At 36.6% G+C, this 19310-nt stretch overlaps 1 protein-coding gene across 6 annotated transcripts in view; it reads right to left on the reverse strand.

Moving 5' to 3' along the window:
• UBR5 (ubiquitin protein ligase E3 component n-recognin 5) overlaps positions 1–19310 on the reverse strand; it is a 122327-nt gene that overhangs the window by 22654 nt on the left and 80363 nt on the right. For all 6 annotated transcript variants that reach the window (XM_058564744.1, XM_058564743.1, XM_058564745.1 and 3 more), the window contains exons 26-41: positions 16579–16676; positions 15641–15789; positions 15045–15136; positions 13675–13821; positions 13462–13580; positions 13222–13348; positions 13007–13136; positions 11744–11904; positions 11383–11622; positions 7017–7140; positions 6308–6419; positions 5302–5433; positions 4401–4658; positions 3579–3847; positions 3195–3406; positions 318–548 (exon numbers count right to left, since the gene is read on the reverse strand). In XM_058564744.1, coding sequence (XP_058420727.1) covers positions 318–548; positions 3195–3406; positions 3579–3847; positions 4401–4658; positions 5302–5433; positions 6308–6419; positions 7017–7140; positions 11383–11622; positions 11744–11904; positions 13007–13136; positions 13222–13348; positions 13462–13580; positions 13675–13821; positions 15045–15136; positions 15641–15789; positions 16579–16676 — 2601 coding nt within the window. The remainder of the gene's footprint in view (positions 1–317; positions 549–3194; positions 3407–3578; positions 3848–4400; positions 4659–5301; positions 5434–6307; positions 6420–7016; positions 7141–11382; positions 11623–11743; positions 11905–13006; positions 13137–13221; positions 13349–13461; positions 13581–13674; positions 13822–15044; positions 15137–15640; positions 15790–16578; positions 16677–19310) is intronic.

Here is a 19310-nt window from a genome sequence, read left to right on the forward strand (position 1 = left end):
GGCCCTACAGAAGGAAAAGCTAATCACACCAAGAAATCATGAGTGCTTACACAAACTAATAGAAAACATGATCAACAATCAGGCCAAAGTATCTCAAATGTAAAGCTTAACTGTATTCTCAGTTTTCCTGTTTTGTGAGGAGTAGCTCTGGAGAGAGACTGGATAGACTCAAGCCCACTTTCCACATTAAATGTTCCTGTACTATTTCTCTTTTGTAATGCTGTTCTCCTTACTCCAAAAATCGAGCAGTGTACTAATGGAGACCACACTGACTGAGCAAGTATTTCTTAAACCAACCTCATGGCAAGTATGGATACCTTTTGCGTTCCAGTTGAGGTGTATCCAATGTTGTCTGCTGATTCATTGCTTTAATCCAATATATAAGGGCTTGAAAAACATATGCCACATGCTTCAATGAGCAAACATCCAAAACTGGAAGAACATCAGAATGCTCATCATTATGAGACCGCATTAAAGACAGAGCATAATTTAGGAAGTCCCCTCGAGCAGACATCATTCCTTGGCGGGCACTAAGCAATGTGGCACGTCTATAGGAGTAAAAAGAAATGAAAATGTTTAGAAAAAGAACACAAATGTGAAATTTACCACTATCGTAAATATGCAAAATTAGGATCTGAGAATATCCATAGATAAAAACTCATTAAAAGCCTATGGCTCTGCTTTAGAAATATAACCATTGTGTATGATTATAGTCCTGTACTTTTGTACAGGAAAGGAATTGCAGTGTCCTTTGGAATGGCAGAAGGAACTCCTTCCCTAAAAACAATGGTTCTCAAACTTCTGTATCCATCAAAATCACCTGGAGGGCTTGTTAAAACAGATGGTTGGCACCACCCCCCAAGTTTCAGTAGGTCTGGAGTAGGGCCCAAAAATTTGTATTTCTAACAACCTCTCAGGTGATGTTGATGCTGCTGTTCTGGGGACCACACTTGGAGAACCACTGTCTAAAATGACACCAAAAGCACAAGCAACAAAAGAAAACATAGATAGCACTGGACTTTATCAAAATTAAAAACATATGTTTTCAAAGGATAGGCCATCAAGAAAGTGAAAAGACAACCCACAGAATGGACAAAATTTCTGCAAATCATATGTGATAAAGAACTTCTTATCCATAATATATAAAGAACTCATACAACTCAATAATAAAAAGACAAGCCAATTAAAAAATGGGCAAAGTATCTAGACATTTCTCCAAAGAAGATATACAAATGGCCAATAAGCACAGGAAAAAATGCTCAGCATCATTAGCCATTAAGGAAATGCAAACCAAAATCACAATGAGATACCACTTCACACCCACTAGGATGGCTATAATCAAAAAGGCAGATAATAACAAGTGTTGACAAGGATATGGAGAAATTGGAACTCTCATAATACTGCTATTGGGAACAGAAAATGGTGCAGCCACTCTGGAAAACAGTCTGGCAGTTCCTCAAAAGGTTAAACAGAGAGTTACCATATGATCCAGCAATTCCACAACTAGGTATATACCCAAGATAACTGAAAACACACATCTACACCAAAACCTGTACACAAATGTTCATAGCAGCATTACTCATATGAGCCAAAAGGTGAAACAACCCAAATGTCCATCAACTTATGAACAGATAAATAAAATGTGGCATATCCATACAATGGAATATTACTGGGAAATAATGTATTGATACATGCTAAACATGGATGAACCTTAAAACCATTATGCTAGGTAAAAGAAGCCAGGCACAAAATACCACATATTGTATGATTCCATCTATATGAAATGTCCAGAGTAGGCAAATCTTTTATAAAGACAGAGAGAAGATCAGTGGTAGCTTAGGGTTAGAAGGTAGGGAAAAATGGGAGGTGACTGCTAATAGGTATGAGGTTTCTTGTGGAGATGATGAAAATACTCCAAAATTAATTGTGATGATGGTCGCACAGCTCTGAATATACTCAAAACTACAGAACTATACACTTAAATGAGTGAACTATATGGTATATGAATTATATCTCAATAAAGCTATTAGAGTGAGAGCAAGAGAAAGGGAGAACCCTGTCACAAATGAAGATCTATTATCAGAACTCTGTGTTCTTCAGGTGACAAGCCTAACGAAGACAAGGCTTGTGCCTATTTGTGGGGCAGGATTCCTAGGACAGGAAAGCTGATGCTTCCCAAATCTTTATCTCTAGTCCAGATCCCTCTGCCAAGCATTCAGTTTTGCATACTAGACATGTCCACCAAATTCTCTCCCAGTTCTCAACATGTCCAAAAGCAAGTATGTCCATTCCACTCCTCTAGATTTTTCTCTTAATTTTCCTATTAGTTACTCAGAATCGAAGTCTAAATGTAAATTCTGCCTCCTCCTGCTCCATCCCTCAACAAGGCCCTAATTCTATTTATATGATTTCATTGCTTCTCCTTCCTCCTTCCTGGCCTTCACTGCCCTACTTTAGTAACTGTTACCTCTCCTGTAGAATCCAACCATAGTCTTGTTAAGTTTCCTAAGCAGTCTCCTAGACCCTTGTCTTTCCCCCTTTTATGATCCACTCAAAGTAGCAAGGTTGTTTAGCCTGAGGCAAAGCTAGACTAAATCCTGGGACTTTGACTTTAGGTACTTTGACTATATAGTATTGCCAATGGCTCTAGTGTTCAATGTTTGGACAAATTCGTAGTCTTGAAAAAAGTCATTTTATAACTGAATAAAAGAACACAACAAATACGTGAAGAAATATACTTTAATTATGATTCAACAGGCTGGGGGAGGTAGAAAAAGAAATTTGATTGGAGAAACCAAAGAGCAGCTTTGGTAGTTACACAGACTTTCCCCTTCTGAGTACAAAGAACATTCATATTCAGTCATGGTCAAAATAAGTCTTTCCATGAATATATACCTTTCAAGGGGGAGGGAGGAAGGCCTGGGGGATAATGTGATAAGGATGTAGACCAACTACTTCAAAAGTGAAAAGTATTTAGTATAAGATTCCTACAATACAAATGAATTTTTTAAAAATAGCATGGATTATAACTACCTTACCTCGTTTCAGCTACACAACAATTTAAAAAGAAGTAATGCAAGGCACGTACTTCCTCCTTCACAATAGATTGAGGTCTATGTCACAGCAATCAAAAAGCTCTAACTTTCTAGGACATCAAGGGCTAAACATATAAGCATATATGAAGAATTTCATACCGTCTGCCTTCAAGAGTTCGTAAACTAGCCTCTTCTCGTGCAGTCATCCTCTCTCTTCGAGCTGAATTCTGAGAAGCATGAAGAGGATGATTTGGATGCCCCGGATCACCAGCAGATGCTAATGCAGAACCATAACGTAATTGAGCTTCAGTAGAATCCATAATACTGACCATCCAGTTCCAAGTGGGAATAAGCTTTTCTTCTACATAGTTCTATGAAGACCAAACTAAAATAGTTAAAACTATCCAAATAAAGTTAAATTCGATATAGTAGTATTATGTAAACATTTAAATATCTGTAACATTAATTCCCTTTATACTGGAATTCTCATAATTGACAGCCAAAAAATACATCTGAATGAGTAACTTTCTGATAATTTCATACCTGTAAGTTTACTGCATCTTGGTAAGTCAATTTCACAGCTGCTGGAATCTGGGAGTACACTAGGTGATTATACTTAGGAATAAGGCCCATCAAGTCTGAGATCTGTCTGATGACAATGCTGTAAGCCCTGGCTAAACTGCTTGCAGATGTTAAGTAGCTGCTGGCATTGCTAGCTTCCAAAGCAGCTGCTGCAGCTGCAGCACTCGTGCTGATGGTGCCGCTCCGGCGTAAGTTTGAAGGATCAATATAAATCAAACCCGCTGAACTTGCTATAAGGAAAAAAGGACAACCACAATAAGCTAATGTCAGTTGCTAATTGTGTTTCTCTGGCACTGTATTTAAGTAAGCTAAAAGACCAACTGCATTAACAAATGTGGTAACTGAGCAAAACACTCTTCTTAAACCACACTAACTTAGGGAGGGGAATGATGATAATGTTCTCAACCAGATGCAATTTTGCCACTGCGCCCCCCCCTCCCCGCAACCCCCACCCAAGTGGACATCTGGCAATGTTTGCAGACAATTTTGGTTGTCACAACTGGGGGCAGGGTGGTGCTACTGGCATCTAGTGGGTAGAGGTCAAGGATGCTGCTAAACATCCTACAATGCACGATCACAAATAAAGAATTATTCAGCCCAAAGTAGCAATGGTGCAGAAATTAAGAAACCATGCTATAAGCATATATAAGTAATTTTTGTATTTGAACTCAGCAAAACAAAAGAACTATTATAAAACTATTTAATTTGTTCTCTAGGATGAACAGGCATCATTTAAAAAACCTATTTTAAGCACTCTTAGGAATACCAAGTTTTCAGACTTGCCTGCTGGCGTGGATGTGCTGGAAGGGGCTGTACTGGCTGCCCGCTGATGCTGGGTGTTGCGGACAGCCCACTGCATGGAACGGGGAGCTTGGGCAGCACCATTGGCATGGGAGCTATTTGTGGTTCTCTCCAATGGCTCATCAAGCATAAAGGTCTCCTGTTCTATGTCGTCACTCTGACTACTGCTGCTGTCAGAATCACTTGAGTCATTTGATTGCGAATCATCTTCAGAAAAGAAGGCAGGAACACTGCTTGCACCTATATTTTTCATTTTTAAAACCAAAACCACTGTGAGTTTGCTGATATTTAAAATTACAGTGTACCTCCTCATTCAGGAAAATATACATATGAAACAGAATGCCAGGATGTATTCAACAGTCCACAAGATCCATCATTAAAATAGTTTAATTAGAAAAGTACTCTTAAATGAATCTTAAAAATTAACCCATTAGAGGCTGGCCCGGTGGCATAGTGGTTAAGTTCGCACGCTATGCTTCAGCAGCCCAGGGTTCACATGCTGAGCATGAACCTATGCACCACTCATGAAGCCATGTGTGGCAGCATCCCATGTACAAAACAGAGGAAGATGGGCACAGATGTTAGCTCAAGGCTAATCTTCCTCAGCAAAACGAGGAAGACTGGCAACAGATGTTAGCTCAAAGCCAATCTTCCTCACACACACACAAAAACATAATACCCCATTATTTAAAAACCAGAAAAGAAAAAAAAAGTCATTAAAATAATATCTTCTTCACTAATATGCATTGGGAAAAAGGATGAAGTTATAAAAAGGCTTAGCCACCCTTGTGCATATCATACTGAGTATAGTTTAACCAACTCATGCTGAATACACACATAGCCTTAGTATAAGCAAGAAAGTTGCCAAAATAAGGTAACATACCTGCTTCTGAGCCAGCAGTTGCTGCAGTGACAACACTTCTACGCCCACTAGCATTATCTTGGTTGCTATGGTTACTTTCACTGTCACTTTCAGTTTCAGCTGCTGCTAACAAGTCCAGCTCCATGTCACTCCCTAGCAAATATATTTAAATAAGACAAAGAAAAAAAAGTATAAGCTCACTATGGATCAAGATAGGGTCTCATAAGCCAGCATATCATAATGGTGAGAACTAAGAAGGTAAGGGCAAAGAGAAGTGGTAAGTGCTACAATGAGCATAACTGCCTGCTTAGCAGGAAAAGAATGACTGGTAAATTATGGGATTCCATGGCCCATTACACAGCAATTCAAAATCTGTCCTGCACAACCTCAGGTAAAAAGTGTTGGGCAGGAGGACTTTAGCCAGTGGGCAGAGCCCTAGGTTAGGTCCACTGCTCCATTTTTATCTATTTTACATATTGGGATTCCAAAAGTAGAAGGAAGTTAAAAATGTCTATCCTCTATATTTTCATGGTATATACACATGGCAATACATGTAAAATTATAAACTTTAAATATGTGCAGTTTATTGTATGTCATGTACACCTCAATAAAGCTGATCCCCAAAAAGTCTATCCTCTGACTACTAATAAGAATGGTATTATAACTATGTGGCAAAAAGGCCAAAATGATTATTTTAAGTGAAAAAAGAAAGTCACAAAAATTATACATATAATATCTAAAAGACATGCATGGGAACAGGGCAGTACAAGGGAAGACAAAGTAAAAATACAAACTGTTAGTGTCTGGATGGGATTATGGGTCATTTGTTTTCCTTTTCTCTAATTTCCAAATATTTCCTAATGTGGTTATGATTATTTTAATTTCTAAAAGCCACTTAAGAAAAGAGAAAGTGACTTAAACCAAAAGGTAAAGGGAGAAGAGGATAAATTATTTTACACATATAATATCCCTCTTTAAAGGTACCTGATTTATTCATATTGAATAATTTCTCAAATAACCTGCATACCGTCTTCATCATGCTCATCATGTTGTCCTTCTGCCTCAGCATTTTCTTCCCCGTGTTCTTCCTGTTCATCATGATGATCCTCTTCTCCAGCCACACCCTCTACCACCTCAACCTAAATCCAGAATCTTATTTGTATACAAAGTACATAATAAACCCGCATCTCTAACAGTGTTCCTTCACAGCAATTAGTAAACTAAAATATAAAGATCCCTACCTACAGGGAATTGTAACACTAACCAGTTTTGAAAATCTTCGTTTGCTAATGACAATTTGCTATCAAAAATCATGCTGACATATCCCAAAGTTTATGATTACTGTCTATGTACAGAACCTTAAAATTAGAAATGTAACATTTATGTGGGGAGTGTAAGTTTTTGTAAGCTTCTGCAATTATAAAATTTACCTAATATGCAGTATCCTCTCTACCTTCAAATGCACTGCACAAAACTACTAAAACTTTTTTTAACATTGAGAATATCTTTTCTATTAACCCTTAAGTAAAAACAAGTTTATGTCTCCAATTTTGTATTACCCAGTAAATCAAAGATTACTAAAATATTTTAAGATGCATAACCACAAATGAGAACATCTAACAAAAGTCTAAAAGCTGGAAGCAAATACATATAATAGTAGTAAGCTAATGATTACTTTCCCCTTCCCTTCCAAATAAAAGCCTCTCATCTACCACAGTTAAAACAATTAAAACCACCTCTTCCACATCTGCTGAAACAATATCATCCTGTTCTTCATCTCTGCCCCGAACAGGCTGCGACTGGCTGATGCGCCTCTGCTGTGGATTCCGGATGATGTAGGACGACTGAGACTGGCTGGAGCTGTGAGGATCAGGAGGTTATGAGTACACTGCTGCCACACCTCTGACATACATCACAGGCTTTACGCTTCTCAGTGTTACTCACTGTGATGCTATTTTAAATCTGACCTAAAAATTCCTGGAAACCAACAATAATTCATCTATAGTATATCAGAAAATACGAACCCCAAAGAAATTATTTTACCATAGAGATTTAACTTAAATATCTCAGAATTGTTCTTATTTTTTTAGTAAGTCATTTCAAATTGGTGTTAAGTCATGTACTTTTATGAGTCTCTCCCACTGAAATATTCTACAAGGAAGATTTTTCCTTTTCCATTGCTTTTAACACTAGCAGTCCTCAACTTCCAAAGGCTCCGATAGCAGCATTCATCCATTAACAACTGTGCTTATTACAAGTGATCTACTCTTTAAGAGACTGGACGTGACCTACTTTGCATCAGCTTATCAACCATTGACTCGCTGATGTGTGGGGGGAAAAAACATCAGTTCATAAGTATGACTTTAAAATAGAACCATAACGAAAGGTGGAATAGCAAAATAGTTTCATTTCCCTAAAAATCTGACTTGGAAACAGGTGAAAGGACAGAGTGCCTTCATCTGTCCTTTCTTGGACAGAAGGGGAGAAAGCAGAGGATGCAGCTTAAAATGCAGGTCTGAGATCAAAAGATGGTGCTAAATAACCCTGTGACCTATTATCCTTTAACAGAGAAACGCAGTCTAAAAGAGGTTAAAGTTAAAGGACCTTTAAGTGTTTATACTGATAGTGTTCTTTCCTCATCTAAGCTGCTCTGAGAAATAAGAATCAAACCAGTCTGCCTTCAAATCAACAGACAAGTCGTCTCAATATGCTGTTTAATACTAGAAATTTAACTAAGTAACTGGTAATTCACAGAGACAGTGAATTACCAGGCATGTGAAGAGGCTAAAAGAAAATCTGAAGAGATGAAAAGGGTATTTCCAATCACTAAGATTTCAACATTTTCAATATTAAAAGTCAGCATTGTGTGAAGCCACAATTAATGAGTATTTCTTTCTTTTTTTTTTGTGAGGAAGATTGGCCCTGAGCTAACATCTGCCAATCCTCCTCTTTTTGCTGAGGAAGACTGGCCCCGGGCTAACATCCATGCCCATCCTCCTCCTCCTTACATGGGACGCTGCCACAACATGGCTTGCCAAGCGGTGCGTCAGTGCACCCAGGATCCGAACCGGCGAACCCTGGTCCGCCGCAGCGGAGCACGCGTGCACACTTAACCACTTGCGCCACCAGGCTGGCCCCGAATATTTCTTTTTTAAAAAAACAACGTGAACAAACACTCATAAGACCTATAGTCCCCTCAAAGTAGTTACTTTAAGAAGTTATGCACTTAGTATGTATGATACTGCCAATACACAAAACATATTGTAACTCCCCATTTAGAAATGGAGCTTCAGTTTTCTTCACACCACAATTCAACTTTTTTCCCACGAGACTTCTGGCACGATGAAACACCACAGTCCTGAACCCAGTCCAACAGGAGTTGTTAAAATACTTTTTAAGTTTTTGGGACTTCTATTTCCAGCAATTTGCCAGACTGCGCAGAGAAATCACTCTTAGTATGGAACACCTAAGTAGCTAAATAAAATATTAAAAACAAAGCACCACTATCCTGGTGATAAAGGGAAACAATCATACTGAATAAGCTTGAGAGTAATGGTGCCACCATTTACACCCAAGGCATCTACTAATGAGTCTCAGGCTAGAAGAGTTCAAGGAACCATAGATCCCACAGGAGACAGTCTGGGGTCTAAGCAAGATAGGAAGTTACATCATAGAAATCCCCTCTTCTGTCTCCCTCACATCCATAAAGCCAAATATAAATCATAGAAGGGCAACAGGTTTCAAGAGACTTACCTATATCAGCCATGGCTGGATGGTGACAGGAATAATGTCTCTTCAGGGAACAAGCCTACGCTCATGAGAGTTGAGGACTGCAATTTGCACTATGAGGTACGGTGAAATTCAGTGTTGGCTAATCTGATGCCTCAACACTAACAGTAAGCACCAAGCAGCAATTTCTCTCTCTATTCTGCCCTCTAACATTCAGGAGTACAGGAAAAAGAAAAACATCTGTCTAGAATTATCTCTAAATATATCTAAACTTTAATAGCTCTGTGACCCTGGACAAGTTACCTAACCTCTCTGAGTCTCAGTTTCTTCACTTTTAAAATTAGGATGATAGTGGCTATCTACGAGTTATTGAGATTAAAACAAGTAATGCATCTACAATGCTTAGGAACATTCCTAGTTCATACTAAAATTTGGGTAGCAGTTATTATATGAGGCATAGAGATAAGAGTAGAGCAAGATTAATTAATAAAGACATAAGAGTTTTAAAGAGGTGGAGGGAAGCAACAGAAACAGCAAAACTACTAAACTCAAGACTTTACACTCAATGGAGCGATATACATCATCTACCATCCAACACAAGGAAAATCCCAGGGACTGGTCAAGTGGATACTTTTTATTTAAGACATGCTTGGAACACTGGTCAAAATACCCCCTTATGAGAAGGAGTGATTGTACTGTATTATAATGAAGGACTACTATATTATATCAACAGTTGTAGAAAACATTAGCACTATTACCTCTTGATTATCAAATCAGATCTCCTTCTGGGAAAACATGAGAGATTGGCCCAAGAATCAACCAAGGGGAATGGAGCTTAAGAGTGCACAACTAAAGAGACTAAGAAGCAGGGCAAGGTGACACAAAATTTTGAAACTTAGTAGGAACAGGCTCATGGGCACTGTTTAGAGATGAGATGATGTGATCCCAAAATCTGTTCAACGGATAAAAAAATTTTACGTTCTGGAACAAAACCAAGGGAAAGGTACAAAGAATTCACAAGGTAATACCACTTAAGTAATTAGGGGTTTCCTCACAGGAGATCAGATCAGGAACATCATGTGGAGCCCAAGCAGACTCTGCTAGCAGAAACAGTGGATATCCTAGGTGTATTTGGCAAGTCTTATACATATGTAGCTTATTTATAATAGTTCTCAGCAAATCCTGGAAGTATATCAGTGACAAGCTACTACAGGAGAGCTTTGACAGAAAAATCTGGATTAAGATTGCAGGACATCCTAGGAGACCTGACAATAAAAAAAAGTTGGGACACATATACTGGCATATGGCATAATAAGGAGAACAGTGAGAGAGCAGATACTCAACATCAAGGCAGATGAAACCCAAGGATGAAGTCTTGGGAACTGTTCCAAATGCCAAAGCAGCCCATCCTTAACATACAGATGTTTCCAGAAAAGAGGAAGAGGGGTCTTTAGGTCCTAAAGATCCTTATTAAAACATTATTACACAAACACACAGTAACAAAGTCAGACTTGAGAAAACCAAATAAAACAAATATTTGCTAAAGATCTCTAGAGCCTTGCCTTGCAACTCACAAGTGCGGCCCCTAAACCAGCAGCATTGGCACTGAGAGTTTATAAGAAATACAGAATCTCAGGCCTCACCCAGACCTCCAGAATCAGCCTCTGCATTTTAATAAGATACCCAAGTGATTTGCATGCATATTAAAGTTTGAGAAGCACTGTGCTAATAAAAGACACCAGAATGTTCTAGTTTCTAAACGTTATGACTCAATAAGCTTACAGTCTAGTTAGGAAAACTATCAAACAAATGGAAAAGATGAATGAGATTTAAGAATAATCTTATAACTAGAAACTTTAGTATTATTGAATTGTTTTAGCCTTATCCTACATAATATGGTTGTTGTGGCGAATATTAAAAAATTCCAGCATTCTGGCTGTTATGTGGCTTATACAAATAAGCTGCCCCCCTACCCCAAGCCTTTGGACACAGTAAGTTATAGGTCTTTTCATTCCTCAGCTTGGCCTTACAGCAGGCTATATTTAAAGGTAAGAAAGAACAAAAAGTAATGATGTCTACAGAAGTCTAAAATAAACTTTTTTACCAGATTATTTTATTGGCATAATAAAAATAGTGCCTTTCCAAACCAAAAACAAAACCCACAACTATATGTCTATTAGATGTGTACACTTAGATGTGCAGACATATATAATTTTTAACGTGCTTTCACACGTTCCAAAGTAAAATCTTTACCATTTGTTACACAAATGATCATGTATACTATTTGAGTGTTTATGCAAAGGTTTTAGTAAGCCGAACATGACATTTCCAGAGAAAGAATTAATCAGAATCTGCTACCAGGTAGAAATTTACCTGCTAGACTGATCAGATGATGGTCGTGGTGGCAATGGTTCCACTGAAAACAGTTCCTCACTGCCTTGCATGGCATCTATGCTAGTACTAGCCAGAGTGAAAGGTGCAGTCGGGCGAGCGATCCCCATTCTGACAGGAACAATCAGTGACTCTGCTACATTGCACAATTCCTCCACAGCGTAAGGTAGCAGTGCTTGGAATACACGCTTGCATTTTCCAATTGGCTGTGGAATAAAGTTGCTAGAGCAAAAAGGAAAATATACGAATCTTTTATGAATCCTTTCATATCCATGACATTATCATTATCACAAGAAATGTGTGCAACATGATATAAAAGCCAAAATCAAAAAGGATGCCTTACTTTTTCTTTTTGGATGAAGCCATCTCCACACTAAGAATGACAAAAACTCTTGCTACTGAACGCAAAAACCTCATTGTCACAGCAATAGCTTCTTCTCTACGTCCAGGTGTATATTTGTTTTGGAGTTCTTTCACTAGTGTTCCTAGCAGAGTATCTAGAAGCTTTAAAAAATTGTAATCATTCTATTAATGTTGAGACATCCCAAAATGTTTATACATTTAAAAAGTAAAAAGTTCTAACATTTTTTCAATACTAACATTTCATAATAAAAATCTCAAAATAAATTTAACCAAACATTTACAATGTCAGTGATTAATTTATGCCACATGCCTTCCACTGTGATTAACCTACAGTGGGTCTAAAATGTGATTTCTTATTTTTAGTCTCCTAGTCCTATGTATATCAATTAATATTTAGAAGAACAATACCATATAAATCAGAGGAAGAATATATTTCATTCACTATAGGGTATTTAATGGAACAGCAAAGTAGAATCAGATACATTAATAAATTCATAATCCCACCCCTCTCACTTAACCATTATTATTACTTTCTAGTCCCATTTCTATGCATGGTCTATCATATAGATATTAGTTACAGAGAACACCCGATTTCATGTTCTGTTTTCTCTGTTTTTCTTTTAAATGCTACTTATATTAACCTTTAACTTTCAAATTGCTGCATTACATTTTAGTAAGTGGTTGGGCTATAACTGATTCAATAGTCCACTATTATTGGATTCATAAAGCATTTCCATTTTTTAATTTTACATTATTGTGTGACAGGATTTTTTCTTTTCTCCTATTATAAATTATTTCTTTATGACAAGTTTGGAGGACAATGATTTACTTCTATGGCTCTTGACATTGCCCATTTGTTCTCCAAAAGAGCACCAAAAGCAATGCCATCCCATCAGTGTCTGAGTGTGTTCTTTTTACAGTAACCTCATCAGCACTAGGTTTCCAGTTTATATTCTTTTCTAATTTCATAGCAAAAAAGAGGTACTTTAAAAAAATTTGCACTGAGTTACTATTAATTTTGAACACTGCTCCATATATTTTTATACTGTGGTATTTTAAACACATTTTAGGATTTTTATTTAGAATGAAAAAATTCTAATCACCTCCAAATTCCATTCCCCTTAAGGTACTGTTTAATTAGAGCTTATCAGTACTTAGGAGTTTGAATTAGTAAAATTATGGGAGGCAAAGTAAGAAAAACATCCTTTTCATGTGCTTGTAAATAAATAGTCAAAGGACTTACCAAAATATCTGCTGTACACTTGACTATAAGGCAATGAGTGAAACAGTCCAGCCGAATTGTGCCGCTTTGCTGATTGAGGTATACTTGCTCTTCTGGCAAAAGATGGCCTATCCTACTGCTGGCACTGAGACTTGAGGGTGGAAGGAAAGACAAAATGCACTGTAAATGCCTATACTAACACGCCAAAGACATAAATCTAAAAAGATAATACCTACGGATCTTTATTCTCCTGTGACCCAAACATAATCATAGATCTCAAAGCATTCCAGTCCTGCAGAACACGCTCCAATGCAAGCTGGGCAAACCTTGGGGGTTCTAAATCATGATCAGGCATATCTGAATCTAAAAAGGAAAAGAAATAATGGGTAAGACAGAAATAAACATAATTATAAATGTTTAGTGTGTTTATAGTTACAAATAAACATTCCGAAGTCATAATTGTCAAATGTACTCACCTTCAGGATTCGCTGTCTTCCGGTTCCGATCCTCCCTGATTCGAGGAGGTCTGTACTGGCAGTGCTCTACTGTCTGCCTCGCAACTGTCTGCACTAAAAACAGTAAGAGGTGCTCTCCCCTGCAAAACAGAACATTGTTGTGAGTGGGGGAAAAGCCTACTTAGATGTGCTGTGCTTTTTCAATTTAGTTTATGTCCTAAAAATCTCACTTGCCTGCTGTTTGGCAGAGTGACCAGATTAGTAGCAGTGAGCAGGCGATAAAGTAGATCAAGACGAGCAGATTTCTGTCCAGCAATTAGAGTTTTACATTTACATTTCTCCCAACAATCACAATAGGCTGTGGGTGACGTCCGTTTGAGTCTAGAAAGAATTCATACACAAGTACAAAAACTGAAATTTAAAAAAAATACAAATGTCTGTATTGAAATTATGGATGCATAACTCATTGAAACCAGATAGAATGCATGTTAATTTTTAAATGTGAAGTATAAATGTTAAAGTATACATAACAAGAAGGATTACTTATTGGTATGAAGCCTATAAATCAACACAAAACTCTCACAAGAAGAGGTATCTTGTCATGACTCAGGTATGTCCACTTCTTCTGGAGCATCTTCCCTAATTCCTCACATCCCAGTTCAGTTTCAGTGGTCCAACTACGTGCATCTGACAGGCCCTAACACCCTATGGGCAGGTCTTTCTTGCTTGTGTCCTTGGACAAGATCGTAAATCCTGTGAGGACAGGGACTATCTTGTCACCACCCCCCTAGCGTGTAGCCAATGAGTGCACTTATAAGCATGAATAAATAGATTATCACTTTTAGATGTTTAAAATAAGGAAGACAAACATATTAGCCAAAATTCTTTTAATAAAAATCATAAATAATCAATGCAATATCTATAAAAATCTTCTACTTGTCCTATATACTTATTTTAAAGCACAACAGATGCGTTTTACAAACCAATTCTCTACTGACTATAACACCTACACATGTGTAGCAGTTACAGCTGATGTCCCTATTAAGAATGAGGCACTGCAAATGTTAGTGCTGGGGTGGAGGGTATTTGAGAGCTTCTTAGGTCTGTAAAAACTAATACTAGCCATGGTAACTCTATTGCTAGATGAAAGGTTATTACATTTAGTTTAAGAAGTAAATAATGCCCAGGCCTAACATTCACCACGCTTCTCTTAATGCCTGCAGCAATTTCCTGCTGGCAAACCCAACTGTTGGGGGCCAGAGACTGGCTGGAAAATACAGACAAAAATACTCTATAGACATGTTTCTCAAGGGGCTAATCTGATCCTAGTCACAATGTGTGATCACATGTTCCTTAGCATATTAACCTACTTTTATTTAAAGAGGGCTACATTAGAACTAGCAAACAAACATTTCAAAGTACACTTTAAATCAAGAACCACATTTTAATACATAAACTAGCTTAAATAGGGCAACTTGAGAAAACCTCATGCTTTCTGAATTATGAAACAATTAAAACATGACTTGGTCTATATAGACTATTTTAATACAGCAATATGAATCTAAACAGTTTATAATATTAATGAGAACTAGAATTGTACTCACTTGCAATCGTGACCTTTGTGACAAACCCTTGCACATTCCGTACAACAACAGAGTGACTCCAGCAAGCCACAAGTTCGACACTCAAAAATATCCTAAAATTAAAGGAGTATACTTTTTAAAAGAATAATGATATGTATATCTCATCATAATGATTATTTCTGGTATTTTCTAAAACAATTCAATCACAACAACAGCAAAGCAAAATTAATGTGCTCCAGAAACAAAGAGTCATACATTTTACAATATTATACAAATGGAAATCAAATACTACCAGTAAGGCAAAAATAATTTGTATCACCAAAAAAAGGAATTATAGTTAAAATCTATATCAAGAGTTGTGGATCAGATTATACTACCCAGTGAAGATTTCTAATTTTCATGATATCCCATAACTAATTTAACAATCAACTCCTCTGCCTCATTTATTTAAGCATAAATAAAAATTAATATTCTTTGGAGAATTTTATAACTCAGAGTACAAGGAAATATCAGACTTGCAATTCCAAAGCTAAGAACTATTAACTCTAGTGATGGTCACAGGGAAAGAAAGAAAACCTGAAGATAGCATAAATACAGGGAAATGTCAACTAACTTACCTGATTAATGTGCTCTGCTCCAGTCCACGTAAAACTGCAGGTATCATTACAACATAAGACATACAAAGGAGAGTCATCAGGGTTGGTGCCTGATGGGCAAACCATTCCCATAAATACATCTTCCTCTTTTTCATTTGAGGATACTTCAGCTAAAAAGATTAAGAACACAATTGTTTATGTATCAAGGAAAGACTTGATCACAGCCATCTACTACTTTCCTCAAATGGAAAAGCTCTAACATTTACACAGCATAAATCAGAAACTACTATATATTAATTTAAAAAATTGATATACAAAGTCAACATGCAGGGAAATCTAATCAATTCTGCTGCAAAGGGGGGCAAAGTGTAATTATATCATAACCACACAGGAGGACTATACAAATACACCATACATCAGCCACCTGAATCCTTAACTCTGGGTTATACAGTTAAGATTCAAGTTCTAGCTCTATTTAACAAATTATAGATAATAACAAATTATTTATAGCCAGTATTTTAAAAAAGATAACCACTTTAATCTTTTAAAGGCTGGATGGCAGGAATTGATATTCCTTAATGCTTTCTATTAAGCAGGAATTCCAAGTCAGAAGGAAGAACATTAAGACATCTGGCCTATTATTTCTATAAAATTGTATCACTACCACCAATTAACTGCTGACAGGTTCTATCAGTAATCTATCTTTATTTTCAAAAGATTAGTCATTACACTATCCATTATGGAAATTTTTTTAATTTAAGAAATTTATACCAGCTGCTTTTTGATGGAAAGTAGATGATACAATATACTTTTTAAAGTATAAACACATGAATTTTACGCACACAAAAGAATTATTTTGATAGTTTCTAATCAAATCTGAATAATTATATTATGTGTGTAGAAGAGAATCTATTCAAATTAAAAAATAAGCAACTCATTTAAGACTTGAAATAAATTACCTTTTGCAATTTTCTGGGCTGTTTCTAAGATGGTAATTGCAGCAGGATAAGCTCGGCCACTTACAGCTGACATAAATGGGGTCATCCCTCTTGCATCTCTAAAATGAGAAAAATTGTACATACAAATATTATAAACTATTTTCCTTCCCAGTTATAAAAGAAATATCTGTTCCTGATGAAACAAAAAAACTAGTTTTGTTTTATTAAATAATGTCCGACCACTCAAAGAAAATCATGGTGGTGTTTTCTGGTCTCATATTATCGCACTTAAGAAAGCAAGCCACCTCTGTGGAGTCCCTGTCTCTCTAAACCACGCTCTCCTTTCTTGGCCTTAGTGACACTAAAGAATAGATCAGCAAGCGGTCCGGAGTCAAACTAATACTTTCTAGATGTGGGGATAGTAATAGGCTCTATCTTATACAATTGTGATAAGGATTAAATGAACTATTGCTTAAAAAGTTTTTAGCACAATGCCTAGCAAATAACATGTCCACAATAAATGTGAGCTGCTATTATGTATTTTCTCTTAAAAGTGTACCTTCAATATTCTTCACTGAATTTCTATTCCCTCCTGCATCCTTTGCATTTCCCAAAATTGAGTCCTCAACCATTTGTGCCTCCCTCTCTCAACCACCTTAGCAACTACCACTTCTATGATGATAATACAGTTCCAACATCTACACTTGCTTGCTTGATAAGTCTACTTGGGATTTCCCAGTGTTACCTCACATTCAACATGTCTAACAACCAACATCATCTTTCTCCCCAAACCTGCTCTCTACCTGATTTATCTATGGCAGACTACAGTATCACCACCCCTAGTAACTAAGACAAAAAACTTGCATTCTTCATGAAGTCTTCCTTCTAAATCAGTTTTTTACTTTTGCATCTAATCTTTCTTTTCCATTTTCAACAACTCATTAGTTGAGTTTATTGCAACACATATTGAAGGCTACAGGTAGACACACAAAACATAGCCTCCATTCTGGTCTCTACTCTTGCCTATTTTAATCCTTTTTTATACCATCATCACATTATTATTCTTATAACCCCACTTTGATTCTATTACAATCTCACCAAAACTATTATTCAGAAGATTTGAGCCCAAAGAATAGAAGTGGTGGCTTTAACCTAATTTTTCGGATTCACTGGCTATTTATCTCCTCTTCTAATCCTCCACTTTTAATTGGATAAATCACTGCTGCTGAAAATATTTATACTTCTCCATTTCTATGTTGTTGCTCACCCTTCTCCCCTTCTATTCCTCATGGTTCTACTCAAACTTCATCCTCATAAAGCTGCCTACTACAGAATAAACACATTTCTCCCTTCTGTTTACTCTAAAATACACTTATGTGTCCCTCCTACCCCAAATTAATATACATGTTACAAATGTCTAACATATATCCCAATTTAATTATGGGCTACTAGAAGGCAGAGATAACATTTTATTCTGCAATGCAATGTTTTTCAATTTTTCAATAACACGCCCACACTTTTAATTAAAAACAAAACCAAAAAAGCTTCATATTACTTCTCTCCCCATATTAAGTATGAGTTGGTTGAGAATAATAGAATACTCTGCATCTTTACTAACCAGGATGATTTTATCAAAATTTACTTTCTTTAGCTTATATTATAAAAACAAACTCCAACCACCCACACCTGGAATTGGAGGAAGGTTGGGGGGGGGTGCATCCTTAAATTGAAAATAATGAATATTCTTTTATTAAATCCGTCATCCTCAACACGCTCACATGCAGCCCGCACCCCCCCATCACCACCATGCTCAAATTGAGATTCAGTGCTCTGATGTATTCTCCCACACTTTACATACTGCCAAACACAATTAAGAAAAAACTTTTCTTAATTGAGTCATCCGTATGGTAACTAATTTCCAGATATACCACTTAGGAAATTTTATTAGGAAAAAAAGGACCAATTTGAGAATCTCTATGCTTATCACCTAAAAGTCAGGCAAAAAAACCTTGCCTCTCCTCTAATTTGTTTCAAAGCTGCCATCAATAATATCAGCTTATTAATGGGATGTCATATTGAGTGTTTTCCAGATGTTTTATATATTTTCTCAGATAGAGGGGGAAAAAGCAACCATTGTGAATACACTATAATAAAGGACTAGTGAAATAGAAATTAATTGTAGAAATACAAAATAGATTAAAAATGAAGAGTATAAGAACATACAATAAATTTTTAGACAACACCAAATGATTGTGAGGAAATTATACAAAGATGATATGCTTAAAAACACCATAAATAGAAACTAAAAATGACAACTGAGAAAACAAAAATAGAAAGTTATACTGTATTTGTATATACACCATTTTTATCTATGCCTCAAACCACTAATAAATTAGTGAGCTGGTTCTGTAGTAATAACTTTTCTTACAATCCAGTGACTTTTTTTTTTTTTTTTAACTAGTGGAGCAGCCTTCATTAAAGTAATCATAAATTCATAAAATGGGTCTTTTTCATTGTAAGGTCGGTCAATAAGGCTTAAACATAAAAACTTGCTGTCCTCAAAAGTAAAAAACTCAAAACACTTCCTTGTACTTAATTATGGGGAGGTGGCATAAGGGTGATAATTGGGAGTCTCAGTTCTGGAATCAAGAGATAGACGAGGGCTGGAATTCCAGCTGTGCCACTTGCTAGGGTTTTGTGACCCTGGGCAAGTTAGTTAACCTCTAAGCACACTTCTTCAAACGTAAAATGGG

Source organism: Diceros bicornis, chromosome 21, assembly GCF_020826845.1.
Source record: "Diceros bicornis minor isolate mBicDic1 chromosome 21, mDicBic1.mat.cur, whole genome shotgun sequence".
Lineage (NCBI taxonomy): Eukaryota > Metazoa > Chordata > Mammalia > Perissodactyla > Rhinocerotidae > Diceros > Diceros bicornis.